This window comes from Ornithodoros turicata, chromosome 8, assembly GCF_037126465.1.
Source record: "Ornithodoros turicata isolate Travis chromosome 8, ASM3712646v1, whole genome shotgun sequence".
Lineage (NCBI taxonomy): Eukaryota > Metazoa > Arthropoda > Arachnida > Ixodida > Argasidae > Ornithodoros > Ornithodoros turicata.
Genome location: NC_088208.1, coordinates 6,945,150 through 6,972,551, shown reverse-complemented (window position 1 = coordinate 6,972,551; position 27,402 = coordinate 6,945,150). Strand labels below are relative to the sequence as shown.

At 47.9% G+C, this 27,402-nt stretch overlaps 1 protein-coding gene across 3 annotated transcripts in view; it reads left to right on the top strand.

Annotated features, from left to right (window-relative positions):
• The first annotated feature begins 2,080 nt into the window (after positions 1 to 2,080).
• The window catches only part of LOC135366430 (uncharacterized), a 94,324-nt gene continuing 69,002 nt past the window's right edge, over positions 2,081 to 27,402 (top strand). For 2 of the 3 annotated variants that reach the window (XM_064599130.1, XM_064599128.1), the window contains exon 1: positions 2,081 to 2,256. In XM_064599130.1, coding sequence (XP_064455200.1) covers positions 2,164 to 2,256 — 93 coding nt within the window. In that variant the 5' untranslated portion in view covers positions 2,081 to 2,163. Of the gene's footprint in view, positions 2,257 to 2,340; positions 2,388 to 27,402 lie in introns of those variants that run through there. The other variant, XM_064599129.1, reaches the window with a different exon arrangement.

Sequence of the window (27,402 nt, the reverse complement as noted above, 5' to 3'; positions counted from 1 at the left end):
AATGATAAATCATGCGCACAGTCACCACCACTTCAGAACGCACAGGTCACCGCCAAAGCATAAAACTCCATTTTTGCTCGATAACAGGACATATCGTCACCGTCCAAGCTGTCTACTTTCGTCACACATGAAGGCGTACACCCGTTGTCAAAGGAAGCCATGCAAATGTCAGTCTGCCAATGTCGTCAACACGCGCATATAGTCCGATCCGGTAGTGCCACAATATGGCGTCGGAGCAGACGACACGCTCCCGTGATGTCACGTTCACAAACCCTATTGGGAAATGTGACGTCTCGCGGCATTCTCAGCGGGTGGCGCGGCTTGGACGCTTAGGGGGGGGGGGTGTAATCGACCCCCGCGGGAGGGACTCGAGCAGCCATTGCGCTCGTTAACTAGAACTGAAATATTTGCACAAGGAAGCAGGCCCCAGAGGCATTTGACATTTATTTATTTCGCCGAAACAATGAATATACATTGATGAATACGAACATAGAGGAACTGGAGGGAGTACTCCCCGTTGAAGTTCCTCATCAATAGCTAAATGAAGGTATTTTAACAGAGCACAATGATAATGTAATCGAAGTCATACGTACCAAAACAATTTAAGGTGATACACTTATATCATCGTCAACAAAAGCAAGTGGAACGGAGATGAATGATGCATAAAAACGAAGATGGTTACAAACAATATGCGTTACGAAATAACACATGCTTTAGTTTATTTCTAAATAGCAGATAAGATCGAATGCATGCTACTTCACGTGTTAGTTGGTTCCACTCACAAGCTGCATGGAACAAAAACGAGAGCCTCCCATAGTTTGCATTAGCCGTAGGTACACTCTCAGAAATGAACTTCACCGCATAGCACACTCCTAGCCAACCATCATCTCGAATGATATCGTTATCTGCCCTGATTTGTTGAAAACGGGAGGCGTACACCTTTTTTTGTGACAATTATGAACAGCAAAAGTGTCACAAAAAGGCATACGCCTCCCATTTTCAACAAATCAGGACAGATAACGATATCATTCGAGATGATGGTTGGCCAGGAGCGTGCTATGCTCATTTTTAAGAGTGTAGGTTCAACAGACCACCTGCTCCTGCCCTACACTCTTAAAAATGAACTTCACCACATAGCACGCTCCTAGCCAACCATCATCCCGTGTGATATCGTTCCCTTCCTTGATTTGTTGAAAACGGGAGGCGTACGCCTTTTTGTGACACTTATGCAGAAATGTTAATTGTCACAAAAAAGCGTACGCCTCCCGTTTTCCCCAAATCATGTGAGAGAACGATGTCACTCGGGATTATGGTTGACTTGGGGCGTGCTATGTGGTGAAGTTCATTTTTAAGAGTGTAGTGCGCCGCACATTTCATAATTCGCCCAGACCATATACTACTAATGTACAAGGGTGGGGGACGGGTTTGCCTCGGTATTTTCTGTGAACTAATCAGCTGGCAGTTTGGCACTGTGCTACCGTATGTATTATTCGTGTGGTAGCGGATCGATTATATGCAGTAGGAACATTGGACGGCTTGGCGTGAAATGACACTCCGGTGGCCACCGAAGCGGCAGCGTAGCCAGGAAGGTATTTCGGGAGGGTTCTGCAGGAACTTTAGATGAGGGCACAGGATTCACCCTAAATTTCCCTCTCTGCAATGCTCTACTAAAGGTACGATACCGGGGGAATTTGAACTCCCAAAACCCTTCTCCTCCGGCTGCCCCGCTGCATTGAGCAGCTGCAGACAATGTGCTTTGTGCGCATATGTTTTGGCTCGCTATGCTATTCATGCTATTCACACAAGTCACGTCTGCTGTGAGGCCTACTGCCACACACAGCAGCTTTTCAGTGACTCTATTTCATAAAGCTACCTTAAACCTTTCGTCTGCTCAAGTACAATGGGACCCTTTCATACCGTTTTGGCTTGCCTCTGATTCAATGTGGGCGTTTATCGATGATCATTTCATCGACTTTTTTCTCCCTGCTTGCGTAGCAACTGTCAGTCGAATTCAATGCAATGCGATGAAATAAGGGTCTGGTTGAATCTGCAACGGCGGGGCATTGTTCACAAGCTAGCTGTTTCATTCTGAACGGATCAATTGGTCGAGCACCAGGTTCCACTACGTACTTCCCATTAAAGTTTTACCAAAAAGACAACGCGATGGAACCCAGCTACGCGAAGCCACAGAAAGACGAAGTGTACCGTGAGTTGCAGAGAGTCCGAGGAGGCGAGGGCTTCCATGTAATATGTCAGGTGGGTAAGAAATGCTTCCAAAGCGCTGCGCGAAAGAAAGCTTCAATCATATGTCCATTCTGCGCTTACAACCAAAGGGCTGCTTTGTACCTCTGCGCTGTACCTCAATGAAAATGTTCGCTGCACACTTAGTATGTATCTCATCCTCTCTAGCTTTTTCTTACAAGTCAGCTGTGTTCCGATGATTTAATTGTTGTCGTCTTTTTTTCGGGGGGGGGGGGGGGAGAGACCCTGTTGTGTTTCAAGCGTAACCTTATTCGAAATGAACTTGGCATATGAATGTACGAGTAGGAACGTTCTTACAGCGTTTCTTCAATGTCGCTTCAAGTGAGACGTATTTATTTTAGCTCCGCACACTCTTTGCACACTCATACATGCAGGGTGTTTTTCATACAAATTTTCCATTACAAAAAAACTAAGGGCTATAGACAGTCTGTGTTCACTTCTATCATGTCTGGGCCGACGAACGTTCTCGGTCATCCCGCGCTCAGCCGTCGAACGATTAATTAACTAAAAATCGCTAATTAACTTTTTAAATATAAGAGCTACGAATTGTCCCAAAGAGGACGTCTGTTCCTTTGGCAACCTGATATCGTAGCCGTTCTCAGAACAAAATCCCGTTCGATAGATCGTCCGACAAACATTCGTCAGGGAGCACCTGTTTTTCTTTTTCTTTATTTGGTTCATTGCGCATCTTTGGAGACTCATATTTCCTTTATCCCCAAGCTATGTGGGTGAAGGAAATAGTCATATCAGGCCATAAATCATGCAGGTAGTCCCATACTATCCCTTAGTTGTGCATAGGCCACGCATAGTCACAAAATGGTCAATGTATACCCAAACAGCACACCAATATTGGTCCAATATTGCACCCATATGGGCTGCCAAGATTGCCAACATTGGTCGAATATGGGCTGCCCATATTGGCAAGCCCATTTTGCGCCAATATTGACAATATTTCTGTGATAACGCCAACGCAGAGTCCGTGTAATAATAAAGCGTTATCCGGTTTAATATACACTTATAAATAATAATTGATATTAATTAATATACTGATATTACTTCTCCCTTCTTTTTGCTTTTTCATTTCTGCACATCTGATTCGTCCACGTTGCATGCAATTACAAAAAAAAGCACTGCATCGCCCCAAAAACCAAGAACGGGCGCAACGCCCGTTTTGCTGAAGACCACAAGCAGTCCCACGGAACTGCCAATGTCAAAGGTCCCTCAGAAGCCTTCATTGGCGCAATATTCTTCGCAATTTTCTATGCACCGAAAATTTCCAACCCGCTCCGAGAGTACAAAGGAGCGAAACACTTTCGTGACGGTGACGGACATACGCCAGAGCAATTCACACTGCTTGCAGCAACTTGAAAGCACCTAACTTTACAGAAGAGCCATCCCTTCCTATCAAACATTGCGTTTTTTACTTGACCTGCCGCAATTCCGTTATCATTACAGGAACCAGCGACATTTTAGCCCGTATGGAACGTCCGATCCTACTGTCGCGCTTGCGCATTAGTTGTAGAACGCGTGATTTCGCTCAAACGACCCGCTCGCTCTCAGTCGGCTCGACCGATTGGCATTGGCATCGCGAAGCAAGATGGCGGCTTGTTCCAGAACGTGGAAAGTTGAGTTGTCCAGTCCTAGTGAACATTACAATGGGATTCCCACGTATGTTGGCCGTTTCGAACAATGTGTATCATCTGCGGGAAGTTGTTGGATGTAATGACGTACTGAATCGGGCATCTCACACGCTTCAACGTCCAATCTTCCCGTGCTGATTGGGCATTTTTGCAACACTGGTACGTACCATTTTCTGTATTTTCAATCAATGTGGGGTGTACACGGGCAATATGGGGCCCATATTGCCAGGCTTTTTCCCAATATTGGCTGAAACTGGGCAATATGGAGCCCATATTGCCCAGTTTCAGCCAATATGGGGGAAATCTTCGCGCAACGGCCGCCATGTTGGGTCCTTAAAGGGACCCCAGATTTTTGCCCACTATCATGCACGTCATTGTTTGATAACACATGGAAAGCATTACTTCTCAATTCAGCACATTTTTTACAAATAAATATTTTGAAGATTGCCGGATCATGAACGGTGCTTCCAACGAACGGCGAAAAAGAGCAACTTGGGTCAACCACGTGAGAGTAAATTTTGTAGAGGACAAATTTGACGCACGTTATCTTACAGCTAAACGCCATTTTAATAATGACGCTCATAGTTTCTACATTAATAAAGCATTGAGCTGCTTCGCCGCTACGAGATACGATCCGCCGCGCCATCTGCAAGGCCGTCTGTGTTATCGCGTTTATTGTCTACGATGTCGGTCGCGCGAAGCAGAAAATGGAAGCTAATGACATGTCTGTGGCTGCTGTGTCACGTATTCGAGGGAGACCTACATATGCCTGGTGTAGTTTGGGTGTTCGAGGATGCAAAAATCATCTTCGTTCATCTCCAACGACGGGCGTTTTCTACCAGGAGATTCCACAGTAGAGTGCGCGAAAACGAATGTGGTTCCAAGCACTCGGCTATTAGGTACAGCAGTCGCGTGCTGAGCTCATTTTGCTGCCGATGACTACGAAGATGCTGTAGAAGGCGAATTGCGAAGACGTCCGAAGCAAGAAGCAGAAGCAAGAAGTGCCGTTCAGTAACCAGTGATTTTGCTTCACCAAGGTGACGAGCTCAACACAACGTCTCAGGTATGTACAGGTGTCACACATGTATAAATTATAATATAGCGATGACGTATTCCATTTAAGTTATGTTATCCTACTTGTCCCGTACTGAACATTGTCAACATCAAGAAATTTACTTTTAGGGGCCCTCCAGTGTTGAAGTGGCGTCAAACTGCTTCGTGTGTGCATGATCCAGGCACTCAAGTTGACATGACAGAAGTAGCTTAAAGCAGGTATGCAAAGTCCACAGATGGAAGCGCTAGACTTGTTACCTGTTGCAGACTTTGTGACATTTTTGGAGTCTTTGGACAGGTGCCGAACATCAGTGTGACGTAAACAGTAGGAGAAGAACCGATGCGATAGCTCCTTTGAAGGGTAGAGGAGCACGTCCTGTTGAGGTATAGCTATGACTAAGGAACGCTAATTAATTTTCTAGAAATGCGTACTCTACACTTGAATGTCCCGTGAAACAGCAAAAGTTCGTTGTCTTAGAAGCCCCACTACTGGAATTGCTCAAAGTGTGTCGCAGCTACAGTGAGCCATGCAAGGTTACCACATCATATTGGTCCTGAATTTACAGATTTCCCCAATCTCGGACACGGCGGTCATTTCTCCTTATTGCTCTCCCGATCCTACCTTCTCAGAGATTAATGTGGTTCTCCATGCGTTGCATGGGCACCGCCTTTTACTACTCATGCTTTGTTTCTAGTTCTAGTTTCTAGTTCTGCTGAATAAATCTTCAATTGAGAGTTTGCAGCCATTACGCTGTCTACTGTGTTTGCCCCTCATCTATATTGATGCATGTGCTATAACGGTACAGCACATCAACATGCCAACAACCTACCAACAACAACCAAACAACCTTGCCTTGCCTTATCAACATGCCAAATCTTTTTGTTGCCGCAGATCATAACTTCATAGAGTTTTCCTCTGCACCTTGTCACGCGTGAAAAACGTAGGGTAGTCATACTTTTGGAGGGAAACTACACGATGTTATTCGATGGAGATTTGCTGTTTTTGTACAACCTTCACTGTACATTTCTTTTGTCTCGCTTAGCACACGCGAACAAAAGTTCTCATCTTCATCAAGATGACAGGTCGTTGTTGGATCTATCTGCAGCATTGTTGTTCCCGTACTCTTTTCATCAACAGAGAATACAAAAGTGCACAAATGGTAAAATATAACTACTCTTGTTTATTTTGTTGCAGGCTTTACAACTCTATCAAGTACGTCAAAACATCAGAGGGCAGAAAGTCCTACTCTGTCTCGTAAATCCCTGGACAATAAAAAAGAAAAATATAGTTCGAGTTGTGACAAAATGTTGCTTCCGCTCTAATATTATATTCCAATTAAATGTTACGATGCGTTTATCGTGTACACTGAAGCCAGTTTCAATTTGCAGGGCTGTCAAAAGTACTTTACAAAAGCACATCTCAATTACAGTAACAGAGAACTTATTAAATAAATTATTTAGCCATTATGGAGTACTATTGCCCACACAAATGCTGCATAGCTAATGTCGCGAGTTGAGTGAGGCCAGGAGACAAGAGGCGTCAAGTCGGACCAGACTATTTTATTGACCAGTCGCTCGAGTGGAAGAAGAACTAACTAGCTCGCATCTCGCAAGCGGGAGGTGGCAGGCCAGAAAAGGGTCACGTGGCCAAAGGCGATGGTGGTGCAGCTAGTGCTGCTACATCATCCTCCCTCCCCTGGAGAAAAACGATGCTGAAGCTGCAGGCTGGACAGTGGGGTGCAGATCCCACGATATGTGCTTGCTGGAAGCTGAGCGCACGGGAAAAGGTCGAGATGCGGCTGAGAGGGCGGTTCGATCGTCATGCTGTGCGGAAGGCTCGTTCAAAGAGTCGGAAGAAACTTCCAGCTGGGTGAAATGTGCCAGAGATGAGGGGTCTAGGTGAGCGGGCTGCAGCCTATCGATGGAAATGTTGTCCTCGCGGCCATTAAGCTGTACACGGTAGAACTTGGCGTATCGGTGGAGAACTTGAAAGGGGCCGTCGAAATGAGGCTGAAGAGGCTTACGAACGACATTCCGGCGAACAAAAACATGTGTACAGCTTTCAAGCTCGGGGCTGATGAAGGGATGGCTACGAAGGCGTCGTCGGGTTGGGGAAGGGCAGAGCTGGGACATTGTCAAACGGAGTTGGCGAAGGAACGACGATGGCTCGGCTGCTTCGGGACGCACAGGAGAGAAGAATTCTGACGGCAAACGCAATGACGTCCCGTAGACGAGTTCTGCGCTGGAGGCGCCGATGTCTTGCTTGAGGGCCGCCCGAATACCGAGCAGCACTGTAGGAAGAGCGGCGAACCACTGGGTATGCTCACGAGCGCAGGAAAGGGAGGCCTTAAAGTAGCACAGAAGTCATTTTTAACACCCAGTTTCCTTCCTATAAAACTGTTAAGTTTGCCAGTAAGATGCACCATGCGAAGTAATTTACACCACAGAGTCATAATTATCGCAGAAATTGAATTTAAAATACGCCGCAAAAAGCGACCGTGCGCAACGGTGGTGAAGAGCAGTACCAGCCTGTGATCTGCCTGGAACCTCGCGCTGACGCTATAAGGAGAACGCTCGCTGATTGGCCTAGAGAAATGTTGTCTGCTACTCGGCTGTTCGGGGTTCTGATAAAGCCTTTCTCCTTGCTCGGTAATGCTTCGGCCGCTCTTTCTATCCCCAATTCTCCGGGAAAACTGGCAAAACAGGTTTACGGCGGCAAAGGGACAATGCGCTGACCCCCACTGACCGGCAAACCAGAACGAGTCTCCTTATGCCGTCATCGGTGACGTGCCATCATACCTCCTCATCCTCGTTATAGCTTGAGTGGCGAGTTAAGGGTGAAGGCGCGGAGCTATGTTTATGTGAGTTTTTTTCTGGGAAACAAATTGCACACATCAAAACCTTTCGCGCTATTCGGTATAATGACACACACACTTTCATCAGATGTCTTAATCTGAAATTTTTTTGGATGGCCCTCTGTACTCCTTTAAGGTGTCGGTGAAAACGCTCAACGAGCCCGTTTGCTTGGGGGTGGTATGAGGTGGTTCGTATCCGATGTGTGCCGAGGGTCTCCAAGAGCTGGGTGAACAGCCTGGCTTCAAACTGGCGGCCGCGATCTGCGGTAAGGGTAGCCGGCACACCAAAACGGGCTATCCAGCCGTGCAAAAAGGCTTCGGCAACGGTCTCGGCGGTGGAATCGGCGGTGGGAATTGCTTCCGGCCACCTCGTAAATCTTTTAATGCATGTTAACAGGTATGAATGACCATGCGACGGGGGAAGCGGGCCCACTAGATCGATGTGCACGTGCGAAAATCGGGCGTCAGGGAGCGGGAAGGCTGCTAAAGGTGCCTTGTTGTGTCGGTTGATTTTCACACGTTGGCAGACGAGGCAAGCGCAGGTCCATGCCCGGACTTCGGCGTTCATCGATGGCCATAGAAAGCGGGTGGTGAGCAGCTTCCGCGTGGCGCGGATACCAGGGTGGGCTAGAGCATGCGCGCTATCAAAGACAAGCCGACGGAAAACCTGCGGAATTAACGGCCTGGGTCTGCCCGTGGAGATGTCGCAAGTTAACTTCAGGAGCGGTCCGGGCAGAGGCACCTCTTCGAGAGAAAGAGTGGTGGCAGAATCTCGCAGTTTCCGAAGTTCTTCGTCTGACTGCTGCGCCTCGGCGCTCTTGGAATAGTCCATCGTCAACTTCGGAAAGGTGAGAGCATCGACGTGCATCCTGGACAAAGCATCCGCTACAGGGTTGTCGGTTCCGTTCACGTGGCGAATGTCGACGGTGAACTCACTTATGAAGGCCAACTGCCAGGCTTCACGGGGAGTGTAACTGTCGGCAGCTTTGGAGAGGAACGCGTAAGTCAAAGGCTTGTGGTCTGACAGGATATAGAACGTTCTTCCTTCGACGAAATACCGCAAGTGGCGGATGGCTAAATAGGCAACGAGCAGCTCACGGCCAAACGCGCTTTAGCGGGACTGCGCTGGAGAGAGCTTCTGTGAGAAGAAGGACAACGGTCTCCACTGCCCGTCGATAAACTGCTGTAAGACACCGCCAACAGCATGGTCAGAGGCGGCAACCATGATGTTAGTTGGCTCGCCCTGTTTCGGGTAGACGAGGACAGTAGCGTCTGCCAGGGCTTGCCTGGCAGCAAGGAAAGCGGTGTTCGCTTCTTCTGTCCACGAAAACGGCGTTGAAGATGGCGTGCCGCGTAGCATGTCGGTCAGAGGTCGCAAAATGCGCGCACAGCCGGGAATAAATCGTCGATAAAAGTTCACCATTCCCAAAAACTCTCGCAGCTTACGCAGCGATGTTGGCGTTGGGAAGTTGCGTATGGCAAGAACTTTGTGGTCGAGAGGGCGGATGCCGTCACTGCTGATTAGGTGCACGAGGAACTCCAGCGATGGCTTGCCGAAGTCGCATTTTGCGGCGTTCACAACAATGCTAAACTCTTGGAGACGCTAGAAAAGCGCGCGAAGGTGGTCTTCGTGCTCCTCGGGAGACCCGCTGGCAACGAGGATGTCATCTATATAGGCAAACGCAAAGGGAAGGCCGCACAGCACTTGATCCATAAAACGTTTGAAGGTCTGGGCGGCGTTTCACAGACCAAAGGGCATCCTGAGATATTCGAACATGCCGAATGGTGTAACGATGGCAGTCTTGTAAACGTCGAACGGTTCTCCTGGAATCTGATGGTAAGCTTTTACCAAAACAACCTTGGAGAACATGGTCATGCCGTGGAGATTATGGCGAAATCGTGAACATGCGGGATGGGGTAGCGATCTGGCACGGTAACCTTATTAAGGGCTCTGTAGTCGCCGCACGGCCTCCAATCTCCGGTCTTCTTCGGCACCAAGGCTGATGACCAACTGCTGGAAGAAGGCCGTACGATTCCAAGCTGGAGCATGTGTTCGAATTCCTTTTTCGCAATGGTGAGGCGCTCGGAGGCCAGGCGACGAGGACGGGCATGCACGGGTGGACTTGTGGTGACAACGTGGTGAGTCATTGTGTGCATCACAGGCCGCTCGGTGTTACATGGCTTCAAGAGGGATGGGAACTCCTGCAGGATGGCGGAGTATGGACAGTTTTCAGCCTTGAAGCGGGCGATGCGGCTGCACACTGAATGGCGACAGGGAATGCGGTTGACGCAAGCGTCCCAGAGCAAGCGTTTTGTCATGTTCACCGTGAGACCGAAATGGCTCAGAAAGTCTGCTCCCAGATTAGGGTACTGCAAGTCAGCCACAAGGAAAACCCACGCAAAGGAGCGACGGAGGCCCAAGTTAAGAGTGAGAGAATGCTCTCCGTACGTCGCAATCGGCGTGGAATTAACAGCTTGCAGGGTGCGGGACGTTGGCTTGCGTGGTGAACGAAAAAGAGAGGACGGAAGCACACTGACGTCAGCGCCGGTATCAACAAGAAACTTTAGTCCGGAAATGTTGTCAAGAACAAAGAAGAGGCGAGAAGGACGAGTGCCAGAGTCACCAGTCGCCATCTCTAGTGACTGGCTCGGGGGTTTCCCTGGAAAGTGCATGGTGGTATACAGCTGCGAGCCTTGGTGCGGAAACGGCGATGATACCAGCAAATCCCAGCTGGAGATGGGGAACGTCGATGCGCGAAGCGGGATCGGCGTGGAGGCGGAGAAGGACTGCAGCGACGGAGGGCGGCGACCTCCAGCTGCATGTTGGATATCTGCTCCGCGAGCTGAGAAAGGTCCACTGCTTGCGACGAGCTGGAACAAGTAGCCGTAGGCGGAAAAGGGGGGTGCGGGGCAACACCTGCGATCTGCGGTGGTGCCATTTCCATGACCTTGTCGGCAAGGTTGGCCAGGTCGTTCAGGCTCATGGTGCCAGCAGCGGCTAAAACCATGCAGACATTGGCCGGCAACCGCTGGAGGAAGAGTTGGCGGAGCAGGGAATCGTCGATTACGGCGCTGTCGGGACGGTCGCCGAGCAGTTGGCGCATACGCCGTAAGAGCTGAGAAGGCGCGCGATCTCAGAGTTCTTCTTGGGTCAGCAGGCGCTGGAATCGCTTTTGCTCGGACATAGACATCCCGCGAATTAATTCAGTCTTGAACACGTCATAAGGTGACTGTGTCGGTGGGGAGGCAACCAAGTCGCGCACCTCGGAAGCATCAGTAGGGGAAAGTGCGGCAACGACGTGGACTGGCGGAAAGTGGCCCGCTGGTCCTGGGAGAGGGCCAGTAGCGGAAGGGTGTCCAGTGGCCATCACGTTCGGGTCACCAGTTGTCGCGAGTTGAGTGAGGCCAGGAGACAAGAGGCGTCAAGTCGGACCAGACTATTTTATTGACCGTTCTGGCCGGTCGCTCGAGTGGAAGAAGAACTAACTAGCTCGCATCTCGCGAGCACGAGGTAGCAGGCCAGAAAAGGGTTATGTGGCCAAAGGCGATGGTTGCAGCTAGTGCTGCTACATCAACTTTGAACACAGATCAAAGGTCCTCCTTCCCAGGTCCCAGTCCTTCTTTACAAATGCTAGTTGGTGACATGTTAATGAGTCAGTTACAAGTATTCCTTTTAGCAAAACAGAGTCAATTAGGTGTTAAATCCCTATCTCGGTTCAAACATTAAATGGCATTTGGAAACCTGGTCAATAAGAAATATATTAAAAGGTTATGATTAAACACAGTTCAGCTGAACGGCACTGGTGAAAATTACCTTAGTTTCTCCTCATATATACAAGACACGAGTATAATCTACAAATACAGATATGCCCCCAGGTTACTTAACCCTCCAGGAACAAACTAATAATTATAATATGCTGTGACTCCAAAGAAAAAAGCAATGAGGAAAACTTGCAGCAAGCAAGAAATGAAAATTTGCTGACATCAATATATACATTTCTTCCAGTCTGCACACTGATGGGAAAGCACCGCGCAGGGAGGAAGAATACTTTCTTTTGTACCTTCTCAGGGCACCCCATATCCTTCTTGTGAAGATAAAACGGATATACGGAATATAACGGAAGGTGATATAACGGAATTTTCTGCACAAATAAAGAGTTTTCCGTCCAGTTTGCCGTTCAAGACCACACGGTGCTGCCGCCTATGTTGCCATGATCTTCGGTTTCTAGGATGTACCTAAAAGACATTTGCGGGACTTCGGTATCAAGGCACAGTACTTCGAAATATTCCTTGGTTGTGTTGCAATTTTCTGTCTCCTTTCCACACGCATTCTCTACCTCTCGGCAGCAAAAACACTGGTCCAACAACAACAACTTTATTTGTGAGCTTGGAGAATGGGGAGTTTCATCGCCACAGGCGATATTCTACCCCATTACTGGTTGGAATGGGGAGAATAAAATAACGAGCCCTTCACCATAACGATCGAAGTCCGATGGTGTCCAGAAATGTCAGAAGAGCTTTGAGCGCAGAGCGTTGCTGGGCTGGATTAAACCAGGGACCAAGCAATTTCGATAGGGAGAAGGGGCAAGAGTCCAGCTGACGAGGAGACTTGGAGAGTGCGGTTCGGGAAGGTTGATAGTGGGGGCACTGAAGAAGAATGTGCTCCAGATCCTCAAGAGCACCACAGTGGCAGCAGGTGGGAGAGTCAACTTGTCTCAAGCGGTAACGCCAGTGAGCTGTAAAGGCCACATCGAGGCGCATTCGGGGGATTAATGCAGTATCTTGACGAGAGGTGTTTCGTGGCATGCGGAAAGCGAGCGTTGGATCAACTCTGCTCAACATAGAGGGGGGAAGAATGTCGGTGGTCCGTTTGCGGGAAGCCAGGGGTGTCACTAGGCGTCGTGGTCCGTAGTATGCATCGGTTTGCATTTCTCACATGAACACCCGCACGACAAAGAAACAGCGCTTCTTTTGGCTTACGGAACTGCTTCTCCCTGATGCATGTACATTTCACACTCCAGTCCGTGTTCACGGCACGGTCACTACTACTGGTGAGGAAGGAGGTGACTCCGGTAAATCTCTGGACGAGGAATCTTCTGCTGCGAAGCACACACTTTCCAGCACGCTATCGCACGAACAGAAGTTCTGAGCGAGCGATAGTTCTGGGATGCGGAATTCTAGCGTACTCATGTTCAAGAGGTTCGACATTCTCGACGTAGAAAGTGCCACAAATGCCCACTGCCATTTTCGTTTTCGTCGGATTAGCGAGCGGAAGCGCGCGTTTTGCATGCGTCCTCGACAGATGGCGCGGGGTGATGCAATTGTTGACAGACTGATCGGTTTCCTACTAGGTCGCTGGACATGCAATCATGGAAAATTCGATTAAAGAAAAACTACAGCGATTTCAGCGGAGTTTTAGATATTTGAGCTTTTGAAGGTTCAAGCTTCTCGCTGAACATAAAGTTTCGATAGGGTTATATTCATTTTTCGGTCTCTTTAATCATGCAAGTAGCCTCATACTATCATATAGTAGTGCATAGAGCAGTTATAGCATTAAAAAGTCAATTTACAGCCCTAAACAAGGTAATAGTCATAACTGGCCATAAATCATGCCAGTAGTTTCGTACTATCCCATACAGTGCAGTGAGCGGTGATAGTGAAAAAAGTCAGTGTATAGCTGACAGCGCCGCCGAAGCAGCTATCTCGTCTCGGAGACGGACGCGTATTGCGCTGCTGAGAGGAGATCGTCGGTCCGTGCTTCGACACCTGGTGACTCCTCTTGCTACCCGCCAACGGAATGCTGACATTCTACCCTGATGCATTCCTTCCCCCAAATTGAAGACACACAGAGGTCTAGAATCTGGATTTCAACCAAAGTCGGAAACTCTGGCAGACATGGAGAAGCCCAGAACAGCCAAGAGGACCCCGAGCCAGGCCTCTACAGCTCCAATCCCAGGCGAAATTTTTTTAACTGGTACCAGTTGAACTGTGTTATCGAACAGGGACCAGTTCAACCGGTCCCAGATCAACTGGTACCGGTTGGGACAACTGGTCCCTGTTCGATAACACAGTTCACCCAGTCCCAGTTGCAACCGGTCCCAGTTGAGACTGGGACCGGTTAGAAACCAGTTGTGCCAACTGGTACGAGTTGAGACTGGGACCGGCCAGAAACCAGTTGGGCCAACTGATACCAGTTGATCGAACTGGTCCTTGTTCGATAACACAGTTCGCCCAGTCCCAGTTGCAAATGGACCAGTTCAACTGGGACTGGGTGAGCTGTGTTATCGAACAAGGACCAGTTCGATCAACTGGTATCAGTTGGCCCAACTGGTTTCTAACCAGTCGCAGTCTCGACTGGAACTGGTTGCAAACCTCATTGTTGAGCTGGGGCCGGTTGAAGTGCCTTCACTTAGAGCGGCCTGTTCGGACAGAGGTTAGCTTGTATGTAACCGGTGCCCCTTTGCAGGATCGCTGTTCCCAGCAACGGCAGATCCAAAGAACTGCAATGCAAAATTGTATTTTATTTGTAGTCAAACATTACACATATTTTAATGTACATGTAGCGTAACTATAATGTAATTAAATTATAGCAGTAGATGAACTACAGAGTTACATGGAATAGATAATACTTCATGGTTGATTGGTCCCTTGCTTGACTGCCTTGTGGACATCTTGAATCATTTAACAAAGTATTTGAGATGTTCTTAATAGCACACAATGGATCGATATTTTCCTTTGAGCCCCAGCAGCTTAAGGTTTCTGGAAAGTTGAAATGGCATAAGTGAATATGCATTCAATTACAACCTGTAATTGTAGTGTGTGCGTGGACAGTCACTCAATTTGAGCGGTCGTGGCCCCGGAAAGTACGCGAATCTCTCAACATTTTCGTTGTGCAGTAGTTGGACGTTTCAACTAAGAGATCCGCCAGCTTTCGGGGGCAATGAGTATACTCTGGCGCACTACGCTAGTTCGACAACATCCGTGGTGTGAAGGATCTAAAACACGAGAATGAACGAAAAAAAAGCAAAAACAAAAACATGAATGAAAAAACTTGCTGGTAGCGTTAACATAAACCGGATGTTACTCGTAAAACGGCATGCACTTGCAGGTGCCACGAATGTGACGCGGAACAAAGAGAAGAGGTTCCAGTGGAAGTAATATTTCTAAATGGTGCACAACGGAAAAGCACTTAAGCATATAGTACTCACGATATAAAGCGGTCCCCACAGTTGTAGTCAAGCTGTAATCCTATAACACCCACCCCCCGGCCGCTGGCGCTCATTGTACTGTCATAACTTGAAGACAAATCCTTTAGATTATAAAACCAACGCCTATGTCACACATCACGCTAAGAACATAACGGGCAAAAATCGCTGTACAACCACGCTGCTAAGCAAGCGACCGTTGCACATTAAACGCACAGGAGCAGGAACGCACAAAATACAAATATAAGAGTTCCAAAATAACTTTCATTAACAGGAACTTTACCAAAAATTGAAATATGATTATTTCTATTAATAAAGCTACTTTCTGATCGTTTTTATAACTTCGTCTTGCAATCTTCATAATAACCTGTCCTGGCGCTGAAACCGAAACTTCCCCCAAATATGAAAACTGGTCCAGTTCGAACTGGCACCACCTCACTTCCAGTTGCTACCAGCCCAGCTTGAACTGGCATTTTGTTGAACTGGTTGCACACAGTGCCCACTTGCCACCAGACCAGCTTGAACTGGTACCAGTTCACTTTCCAATTACCGCCATCCCAGCTTGAACTGGTACCTGTTCACTTCCCAGTTACTACCAGTTCAGCTTGAACTGGTACCACAAAGTGCCCAGTTGCCACCAGCCCAGCTTGAACTGGTACCAGTTTACTTTGCAGTTGCCACCAGTTTGGTACCAGTTGGTTTCAGTTGACCACCAGTTGGTGCGAACTGGGAACGAGCTGGTACCAGTTGACTTCCCAGCTCAAATTTTCGCCTGGGATAGGCACAATGGTAACGCGCTCCGTGGCAAGGAGGACTGTAAAAGTGGGAAGAAAATGTACCAGTCGGTTCGCCCGCTCCCCTCAACAGATGGCGCTCAAAAACATGCGATATCACAGGCTACGCACGATATCACAGGTGGCGCAAGATACCGCTCGACCCAAAGTCGAGTATACATATAACACAATATCCAATCCTTTCCCTTCCCCTCTCCCAGTTCCAGCCATGGCGCGCGCCGCGATTTCATGATTTTGCCTTCCCTGAAATCTAAGAAATGCGAGATGCGTTTTGTAGATTAACAAACATTTCGTATTACCAACGTACATGTCAGATACAACAGCAAAAGCACAATCACTATAGTTTCGACGAAATGATTTGCTTACTTTCTCATGGTACACGAACACGTAGCAAAGAATATCACATACGTAAATTGCGAATCAAAAACTATCATCATAGAAGAGTGTGCTAGGGAATAGAACAATGGAATTAATCGAAAATCTACAATTGGCAAGCAGCAGCGATTTTCTGTATCACTGCGGAAAGAGTGGAAAGTATAAAGTGCGCAGGAGCTAGAAGTCTACACATTTGTACGCGAAAAACAACGCGTACGTGCAAATACTGGTTGCTTCACAAGTGATGCGTAACACTTCGAAATTTATCTTGTGGTATCGTGATGTCTCATGTCAAAGTTTGAGGATATCGTATAAACTTTGGACCTTCGCATTATTCCCTTACATTTGATTACCATCCTCCCCATGATACGATGGGAGAACAGCACGTCGTAATGTTGACTGTGGTAGAAAACAGAGAAGCAAAACAAGGTGCTAAGCAGCACGACAACTATTCAAGGAGCGCACATGTGGTGTTACTGCGACATGTGGAAAGTTTCAGAGCCTTTCTCGCAGCAACTGTTCGCTTGCAAGTGGACGCATTTACAAGTTCTCAGTTCTGATGCTGTAGATGCTACAGTAAACGAAGACGACAGAACATCATGCACAAACTGGTCTTTAGCTGTCTCACTGCAAAATGAAGTGCCGAAGATGAGATCACACAAACGTGCAGAAAGCGGATTGAGAACACCCTTTTCGTGTAGCACTTGCTTCGCAGGTTGCAGAAAGAGTACCTCTGGTCTTGAAGCGCGCTTGAGACAGTTTGCTGAAGGTAACGTGACGCCTGTAAATCGTTCCCCGGGTACATCACCAGCAACAAACAAGGAAACTGGTTGTGCGAAACAAGGCTGTGGTCGTCGGAAACCGGTGCTTCTGAACAGCTGCGCGTGATGATTCCTTCAGGAAAAAGTGAACAAGACGACCACCTATGTAGTAGCGAGTGTTGTCCTGTATGAGCCTGTGTTCATCTGTGAAATATTCTACCGTGCCTGAATTCACACCACTCAGCATATCCCTACTCTGTTCCTCACGTTAAGTGCTCTCACCCGACGACACAGGATGATGCAGCAGCTTTTGAGGCTCAAGAAGGTTGTACGCGACCTACAACAAAAAAATGCACTTCAATGCGGTGCACAGCACACGAGGAACTTAAGTGGCAACCATAACCATTACTGCTCCTTGCGCTGACTCACGTAATCAATGTCAGGCTCAACATTTGTGTGGTAAAAACAGCTATATGCACATTGTGGCACGTCGCAAATTATGTGGGACAGAGGTGAACAAAAAGCAACCCTGGACAGGCGCCACAAAAGCAGATGGCAGGTCAGTGGAGCGGTTCGAGTGCATAGGACTTGCTGCACAGTACACTGCCGGGAAATCAGAAGGCATGTTTCATGTTTGTTCTGAGTGTAATATCTCCTCAAATCACCAGGACACTGTTTTTTGATTGCCACAGGGTAGCATTCAGCTCCTTGTACTCCCCTCGAAAGCTGCGAAACACAGTAAATCGAAGCTCACCAACAAAAAGGACAGCTGGTCGCACTAGTGAGATCTACATTTCCACGTTTTTCCCCTACATGCATCTATCTATATATCTGAAGCTCACCGGACTGTTCGTGGCTTCATCCAAAGTGGGTTTCCCACAATGGCCAATTGAGTACCTGAATGAGTAAAACAGGGGGCTATAGCACATGTCATGAAATATTATGCAAAACATGTTACCTAGAACATGAAAGAACTGGCTAACCTTTTCAGTGACTCTCATGTTACCTAGAGGCAAGGCTTTGGTAACAATTCCTGAGGTAGATGGGGCCGACATGGATGTCTCCTGTTCGCCAGTAGGTATGTCTAAGAAACAGTTTGGTCGCAATATTAAGTGTAATGTACCCACTGTACCCACTACGCAAAATGAATAAACAACTGGGGAATGGACAATCTAGAACAAAGATGATAAAAACTTTTGCTCCATATAAGATGCCAGGCATGGTTTGCAGAAACAGGTGTCCGAATCACCATTTTCTCTCTCTCTCTCATAGCATTGTGTGCCGGTGTTGTTATATTTTCGTTGTGCTATAGTCGAGAAGGCATCCAGCCTGTGTTGGGATTTCTGGATGGAAGGGTTGGCGCGACGGAGCTCCTGTAACGAAACGAAGAATCCTGCCGAAAGCAACACAAATGATTCCGTACATGTTCTGAAAATCACCGACTGGCTATAGGGACCGTGCGACACCTAAAGGGGGCGCGTTGCTCCGTCGCGACAGCGCCGCCAGTGGTGGTCTTGAAAGTACCCGACGTGATACCACGCCGCCCGTTCTATGTATTCTCAAGTGGAACCGCAGTTTGCGTGGCGACCGCCGTAAATAAAAGGGCTGATTTTCAAGGCGCAAATAATGTGGAACCTTTCAGGCGCGAAGGAGAGAACGGAGACAAACTGCACAGAAGCAACCACTGTATGTATCTAACATTGCGGAAGGAGCTACAGCCACCCGCGTCTGTCTGTGTCACCTGCAAGTGGTACGTCGAGAGGATGGTTATTCGATGTCTCACAAAATCCTGGCTTTCTAGCGAAGACTATATAGTTGCATTTCTCTGACTCCAGCCACTTGAAATATCATGCTTTTGACTGAGTCTCGTATTGCTTTCGTCTTTTGGCAGATCACGGCGCACACAGCGTCGTCACCGAAATAATACATAATGCGTCCGTTTTATCCACGCAAATAAACACGTCTGGTCAAAACATATTGTCTGAACCTGTGCTGCAGTCTTTCCAGTACCTTCAAATACAATAACGTCATAGAAATCCTTAAAGAAGGAATGATGTGTAATTTTTGTATCGGCTACCGCCGTGGGCTTGCGGCACGACGGTTGTGAAATGGTCGGTGCGTAAATACTAAACTTCTTGGACGACGTAGAACTTTCGTTTTCACTGTGAGGCTCTTCAACCATATTATTGGGAGCAATATTGACTCTGTGGGGACTGGCGATGAATCACCTCAATCATTATCTCGAAATACGTTGCCGTTTAGCCGGTGCATTTGACGTTGATACAGTATTCATTTACAGTCACGAAAGTGGCAACTGTAAGTCAATGATCATTTTACAGGTGCTCATTCAGATTAATCGAAACTAGAACAAAAGAAATGGAATGTATTCGCTCATGTTGTGCACCTCATGCAAGGACCGAACACGTGTCACGAACGCTATTCGCTGCGAATCTCTCGGTGATATTCGAGGCATAGAAATCACGAGAAATGACACATCTGGTCCCCAGTGAAGAGTTCTTTTAGGTGCTTGCACAGTTAGCGATGCAACAGTTCCAGTGTGGCAAGGAATGACGCTCGCACTTCACATGTAAACAAGGCTGGCTACCCGGCCGCTATCATGCCAGGTACTGTCTCCGGAGGCCGCATAGCGGCGCCACCAGTTTGTCGCACAGTCCCTATAGTATGTGAGTGTGGGCACAAGCATCCCTACCAAAGAACGGAGCCGACGGTCCGTCCGGCACAGATGGCCTAGCGTTTCGACGCAGCTTTCCTGTTGCTCCTGCGAACTGGTCTTCGGTACCGCCGGAAGCCCCCTGGTCTCTGCCGGTACCGCCGACTTTCGTAAGCCTTCCAAACCTTCTGGAAGAATAGATCAGGTCCCCCCTCAAGTCCTCCGAGCCCATTTTCATGCTCTGGTAGACGACAAGTTTTCTACGTTTACGGCAGCATATACAGATGGCGCATCCCGATACAACAAGTCCGCCTCAGCATTCGTCATACCATCCGAAGGTGTAGTGCAAGGACGCCGCCTTTCACATCCAACCTCCTCCACAGCTGCGGAACTCTATGCCATCCTTTTCTTTCTACAACACATCGCTGATTTTACACCGCAGGAATGGGCAGTCTTCGCAGACTCCAAATCTGCACTTCAAGCTATTGAAAATTCCGGCATACGAGGCCCATCCGCACCCCTAGTCACAGACGTGTTAATGGCTTACCACACTGTCTACGCAGCAGGCCACAGGCTAGTTCTCCAGTGGGTTCCAGCCCATTGTGGTGTCGTGGGGAACGAGCAGGCCGACAGCGCCGCAGAAGCAGCACTCTCGTATTGGAAACGAACCAGTATTGTTCTGCTGAGAGGATACCGTCGTTCCATTCTGCGACGCCTCGTGACACCCCTGGCTTCCCGCCAATGGACAACCGACATTCTCCCCCCCTCTATGTTGAGCAGAGTTGATCCAACGCTCGCTTTCCGCATGCCACGAAACACCTCTCGTCAAGATACTGCATTAATCCACCGAATGCGCCTCGATGTGGCCTTTACAGCTCGTCCGTATAATCCTCGAGTCTAATCAGCGAAGGATGGGCAACATATCTGTTGGCACCGCCATCTCGTATAGCACTTTACACGGTGTACCGTTTACCGTTGGTTCACCTTGTGTATTGTAATTGGCGGATTATCCGGGACAGCAAGCGAAGAAAGACGCGACATGACGGGGTCATTTTGCCCTTGTGCATTGTGAACGTAGTGTTGAGTCTGCCCTCAAGGCTCTCTTCACCTTTCTGGACGCCACAAGACTTGGGTACTTATTGTGACGGGACTCATTATTTCATTCCCCGCCTCATATCCAGCAATGAGGTAGAGTACCGCCCCCGGCGATGAAGCTCCCCACTCATCATACCGAAATAAAGTTGTTGTTTTTGTTGAAGTGTTGAATACTCATAATAAAGTTGGGGATCGTGGGGAACTCCTCATTCTGTCGTTTGCAGGGCGATTGCCTTGTGGATTGTCTAAGAAACCTTTTGGTTACGTAACGCTAAAAAGGAAGCATGATTAAGAATGAAGCTCAATAAGCTCAAGAAGCTCGCTAATCAAGCTTATGAAGCTCAGACTAGCGAGGAAAGATGTAAGTCACTGAAAAGTTTAGCCAGCTGTAGGAGTCGAACCCACATCTTCTGGATTACCGGTCCAGGGCTCTACCAATTGGGCTAACAACGCGCCTTTGGAAGTCGCTCAGGGTGGTGTGTTAGTTTAGCCTAATTGGTAGAGCCCTAATCCAGAGGATGTGAGTTCGACTCCTACAGCTGGCTAAACTTTTCAGTGACTTACATCTTTCCTCGGTAATCTGAGCTGCCATGCTTCCATTTTAGCGTTACGTAACCCAAAGGTTTCTTAGACAATCCCCAAGGCAATCGCCCTGCAAACGACAGGAATAGGAGTTCCCCACGATTCCACCTTTCCTTATCTAGTGGTGAATTCCATTTTTGATGGTTAATTTCTTAGGCAATTTGAGGCTTTGTATGTATTTGTCCTTTCTATGTTGTTCCAGTCTCAGAACATCAGTTCTCTCGTGTTAAGCTCAGATTAGGTAGCATTCGTTGTGGAACTCGTTTCCTTTGATATAGGGAAACCGATACTTCTTGGTACTGCATGGTCGGCTTTTCGGTGCAGGACATCTCTGGGTTAAGACACTTTGGTGCACGGACAGTTCGCTGTGCGGACACATGGGTAAACACACACATTTCGGCGCACTAACTTCTTGGCGCGCCTGCGTATTGATACATGTTTTCTATGCATACGAGCGTGTGCTGGCGCCAGGTGCAGGACAGAATGTTCCCCGGTTGTGCGGGCGAAAAGAAAAAGAACAGAACGATCCCGCAGGCTCCGGCGCGTCCAAAAATACAAGCGCGCAATTGCGCATGGCTTTATGAAACGCATCACAACCGACTGACAGCCCAATCAGCACACTGTACTGAAACTCGAGTGCAATAGGGGGGGGGGGTTCTAGGAGGGCCTTGAACAGACTTCTGAAACCAAAGAACATTGACAAGACATATGCCATCCATCCCTATAGCACTCGGCACTGTTTTAGACATTCACAAATACAAAACTGACTCAGCACTTCTTCCTTCTTTCTCGTTCGTTATATCATAAGGACGTCGACCCTACAATGTTCTGACGCTATTTTGAAGCTACTTTGTAGTGTTCTTCATGAGCGATCTTGATGGCAGCTGTGGGGTACGTCCTTCCTAAGTAGGTAATTTTTACAAAGCTATAAGCATTTCCGTTTGTAGTTCCATTGCACGAAACAATTGGGCGGCCTAGGAATTCCTGTTTTACGAATATTTGGGAGCAGATAGAACCTGCCGTGTGCCGGATTTCGCGGCAATATTCGTAAGATATTCGTACAGTGCCGCATCAATGTTTTTTTTTTTTTTTTGAATAGAAGACTTTAAGCATGTCCACGACAATTTCTTCCGTGGGGATCGGAGCCAAGAGCCTTGTAGAATGTAAAACGTGCCAATTGCGGGAGTCCATCGTCGATGATTTCCTGTTTGTCCATTATGGCAATTGAACCTCTGTATGCAATGAGGGAATACGTCGAAATATCCCCCTTTTAGTATTGTTGTTGCAATGACATCTACACACCAGTATGCACCTGTGAAAGAAGATTTAGGACCGTATTGCAATTTATTGACTCGCTAGAGGAGGATCAGAAAAGGGAAACGTGTGGTATCGGAGTGTCATCGGTATCATCATCCTCGCTCACTGTATATAACCATGGGCATGAAATAAACGGATTCAGTCTGCTACCTTGATTGTGTCTGGCTACGACAACTTGGGGACGAGGGAAAATAGATGGGGGCGTATCGCTGTACCGTGCGATGTCGTCGTATTTTCAACTAAGTTTTGGCAGCAGTTTTGTGCTGGTGACGTTGTGCTGCGTCGTCAGGATGTCTGCTACTGCAGCCAGCTTCACGGGACTTGCCCCACCGCTCGTGTTTTTGGAAAGTCCCGGACAACCAGACATACCATGGGAACAGTGGCGTCGACGATTCGAATTGTATCTGTGTGCTTCCGGAGCACATGCCTTGCTACAAGACCTGCGTAGGGCTATTTTACTACACTACATTGGAACAGAGGGACAGCGCATTTAGTTTTCGTTACCTGAAGTCTTGCCGTCACAAGAATGCGGAGCCAATGCGTTGCATGACGACGAAGCGTCCAAGAAAACAGCAGCGACAAGTAAGCCAAACGCCTATAACATTGCTTTGGCTACACTAGACGCGCATTATGCGGTTGCTGTAAATGTGATTGCCGAGCGTCACCGGTTTCGACAACGCAAACAGGGTGCTAATGAGAGCATCCATGATTTCGTAACGGATCTCCGCATGTTAGTTGTACACTGTAACTTTGGACTACTGCAAGATGATATGGTCCGAGACCAAATTGTTACTGGTACAGCTGTACCGGGACTTCGTGAGCGGCTGTTGCTGGAAGGTTCTAATTTAACTGTGGCGCGCGCAGTACAAATTGGAAGGAACACGGAAAGAACATTCGATGAAGCGTAAAATATCAGCGATGCGGCGGAGGGTCAACAAGTTTACCGCATCACAGATAAGATAAATATGAGCAATCAGACTAAAAGCAGTGTAAATCGACCTTCAGACGCAAGGTGCTATCGTTGTGGATCTAGAGGACACTTGGCCAACAGCGCGGCATGCAAAGCAAGACGACAGCAATGTCGACGTTCTGGAAAAGTGGGTCACTTTGCCCAGATGTGTCGGTCTAATGAAGACGTGCGACTTGTGTTACGCGGTGATAGGGTTTCACCCTGCGTACAGGCGGAATCTTCGGTGTGGGGCCACAAACCCGCAGCCACAGGTTACGGAACCGTTGGAGGAGTATCGTTTAGAAGTATGGCAGGTGACTGGTCCAGCAAGACAGCATATTAGAACGACTTTAAACGTGGAAGGACTAGAAATTGAAGTTCTTGTGGACACCGGATCGTCGGTGTCAATAATGAACAAGGATATGTATCGACGTTTCGAGCAACATCATCCCCTCAAGCCCACGCGGCAGCTTGATTTTTTAAGACAACATATACCCATTGAAGGTTTCCTTGTGGCTGGAGTAAAACATGGGCAGCATGCGGCAAGAATTGTGTTTTATGTTGTTAACAGGGGTGCGACCTTACTTGGGTTAGATGGAATTGCTGCCTTACAAATGCGAATTGAGGGGCAGTCACCAAGGTGTTTGCAGACGTCATTGGCGTCAGCAACTTTGCCTCAGGAACTTGCGAATGAGTTTCAACACCTTTTCACAGATGGACTGGGTCTTGCACGTGGCTACATTCATAAAGTTCAATTGCGAACTGATGTGGTACCGGTGCAGGCAAAGTTGAGACGATTGCCTTTCTCAGTGCGCGACAAGGTGTCTATGGAATTGCAACGACCTGTATAGATGAAGACGTCATCGAACGTGTGGATGCGTCAGAATGGGTGCCTCCCATAGTAGTGGTCAAGAAGAAGGACGACAGTATACGTCTTTGTGTGGACTTGCGCGCTCCAAACCAGGCTGTTGTCGCAGACTGTTTTCCGTTACCTAGTATTGACGAGTTAATGGTGTCTTTGTCGGGTGGGCAGTGGTTTTCAAAACTTGATTTAAAATCAGCATACCATCAAGTATTATTAAGTGAAGAAAGTACCGCATTTATCGCACACGATGGTTTGTTTAGATTTAAACGGGTTTGCTTTGGGTTGGCATCCGCGCCATCTGCTTTTCAGAAAATGATGGTCAGTGTGCTCAAAGGATGCAAGGGTGTATTGTGTTACCTTGACGATATTGTAGTGTTCGGTGCATCACTAGAAGAACGCCACCGAAATTTGCGGGAAGTGTTAGAGCATATTTCTGCCGCAGAACTTAATTTACACACAGAATTTACAAACAATTACAAACAGAATTATTACAAACAGACTTAACTTAACTTAAACTTAATTTACAAACAGAAATGTATTTTTGGCGTGTGGGAATTGTCATTTGTTGGACATGTTGTAAATGCTCAGGGATAGACACCATTACAGTCGAATGTAGAAGCTGTACTGAATTTGGAACGGCCGTGAGATTGTGCACAGGTGCGGTCCTTTTTGGGTTTCGTTGGATTTTATGCAAAATTCATTCGGAACTTCGCGGAGGAGGTTGAGCCACTTGGACAAATTTTACAAGGGGATGGAGAGTTCACATGGAACGAGGCCGCTGAACGAAGTTTCAAGAGGATCAAGGAAATATTGTCATCAGGCCCTTCACTTTCAGTGTTTAACCCGCGGCTACCAGTAGTGGTTACGACAGATGCTTCTGCTGACGGATTGGGAGCAGTACTGCAGCAGGTTGAGGGTCACTGCTTAAACACTGTCGCCTTTGCGTCGCGAACATTGTCATCGGAAATATTCTGCGTCGGAACGCGAGGCATTGGCTTGCGTGTGGGCATGTGAGCGGTGGCACGTATACCTGTGGGGAAGAACATTTACCTTGCGCCTCTATTGATGACACAGGGAATTGTACGATGGGCAGCTCGTCTATTGCAATATTCGTTTAGAGTGGAATACAAGAAAGGGTGTGACAACCTTATTGCAGATGCATTATCGAGACTTCCGGTGGATGGTTCCTACAGCAACCAGGCCATTGATAAAGAACAGATTTGCCTCATTACGTCACCGGTGGAGAAAGTAGAATTGCAGCAGAAAACTGCAATGGACCCGGAACTTCAAAAGTTGTGCAACTTCATAGGGGATGGTTGGCCATCAAGCAAGTCTCGGGTGAGCTTTGAGTTGCAGCCGTTTTGGAATGTGCGGCATGATCTCTCAGTGGTGGACGGTATGGTGTTACGTGGTGAACGCATCATTGCACCGAAGGACCTCAGGCAGCAGCTTGTAGAAGCGGCGCATGAAGGCCACCAGGGCATGGTTCGCTGTAAGCAACGGCTCCGGGAGCTCTATTGGTGGCCCTGTATGGATGATCATGTTCAAAACTTAGTGCGCGGTTGCGAAATTTGCCAAACGGTTGACAAAACCGCCGTGCCCCGGCCGGCTCCATTGCATCCGACACCTCTGCCAAGTGGACCATGGGAGAAGGTTGCGGTCGACATTGTGGGACCGTTTGAAATGGCATCGGCGTCGAGCCGTTTTGTTGTTACGCTTGCGGACTATTTCAGTAAATGACCAGAGGTGTGTTTCACAAATAGCGTTAGCGCACGGACTGTGATCTCATTTTTGGAGACTGTTTTTGGTCGTGAAGGTCACCCTTGTGAGCTTGTATCAGATAATGGGCCACAATTTAGGTCGCAAGAACTTGAGCTGTTTTTATCGCAGCGAGGGATAAAGCACAGATTCTGTTCAGTCTATTATCCGCAAGGAAATGGATTAGTGGAACGATTTAACGGGACACTCAAGAACGCGGTGCAAGTTGCGCTGCTGCAACGTCAGCCGTTAAAATCGACAATTTTGAATTTCCTGCAAGCGTACCGTGCTATGCCGCAGTGGACGACAGGGGTTGCACCAGCTGTCTTGCTGCATGGCCGAATGATACCTACAACGATTAATGCTGTGGGAGTTAAGCTGCCAACTGTTACAGCTAGCACTGTTAAAGGAGCAAAGCAGGCAGTCTTGAGGAAGCAAGAGTATCACTGATCAGAAGAGGGGAGCGAAGTTGAGAGACTTTTTACCTGGGCAGAGTGTGAGAGTCAGGCTGCCACGTTTTGTACCTAAAGGGCAACTCCACTACTCCAAGCCACTCAAAGTCCTCGAACCACGAGGCAGAGGAGCGTATTTGCTTGAGGATGGCAAAGTGTGGAATCAGTCGAGGCTCGCTCTAGTCCCTGAGGAATTTGTGTCTGCTGCGATGAACAGAGCTGGAACGTTGCAAACGACAGATCAATACGCGTGATCTACCGCAGTTAGCACCAGTGGAGACGGCAGTTTTAGGACGAACGGAAGAAGGATGTGAGCCGACCCAACCGGCCTTGGAGCGGACTCCACCAAGACTTAGTGCGCGGTTGCGGCGCGAACCTTTGCGACTCCAATATTATTATCGATATAACTGCTACTTACCGTTTTGGGCGATTTTAACTTGTCACTTGTTGTTAGTTCAGGATAGATTCTGTTGTAGTGGTATGAACTTGTGGGAATTTTCGGTTTTGTGATTTGAATTGAATAATGTAATATTTGGGTGTTGTGCCAAGTATCTTGTTGATGTTGGATTTAATTATAACCTCAGCTTGAGTGTTTTCCTGTCAACTCTTTTGTCATCAGGAAGGGAGATGTGGTATTGGAGTGTCATCGGTATCATCATCCTCGCTCACTGTATATAACCATGGGCATGAAATAAACGGACTGAACTTGATTGATTGATTGCTTGAACGGGGACACTCGAAAAACATCATGTTCTTCCTGCCTCACGT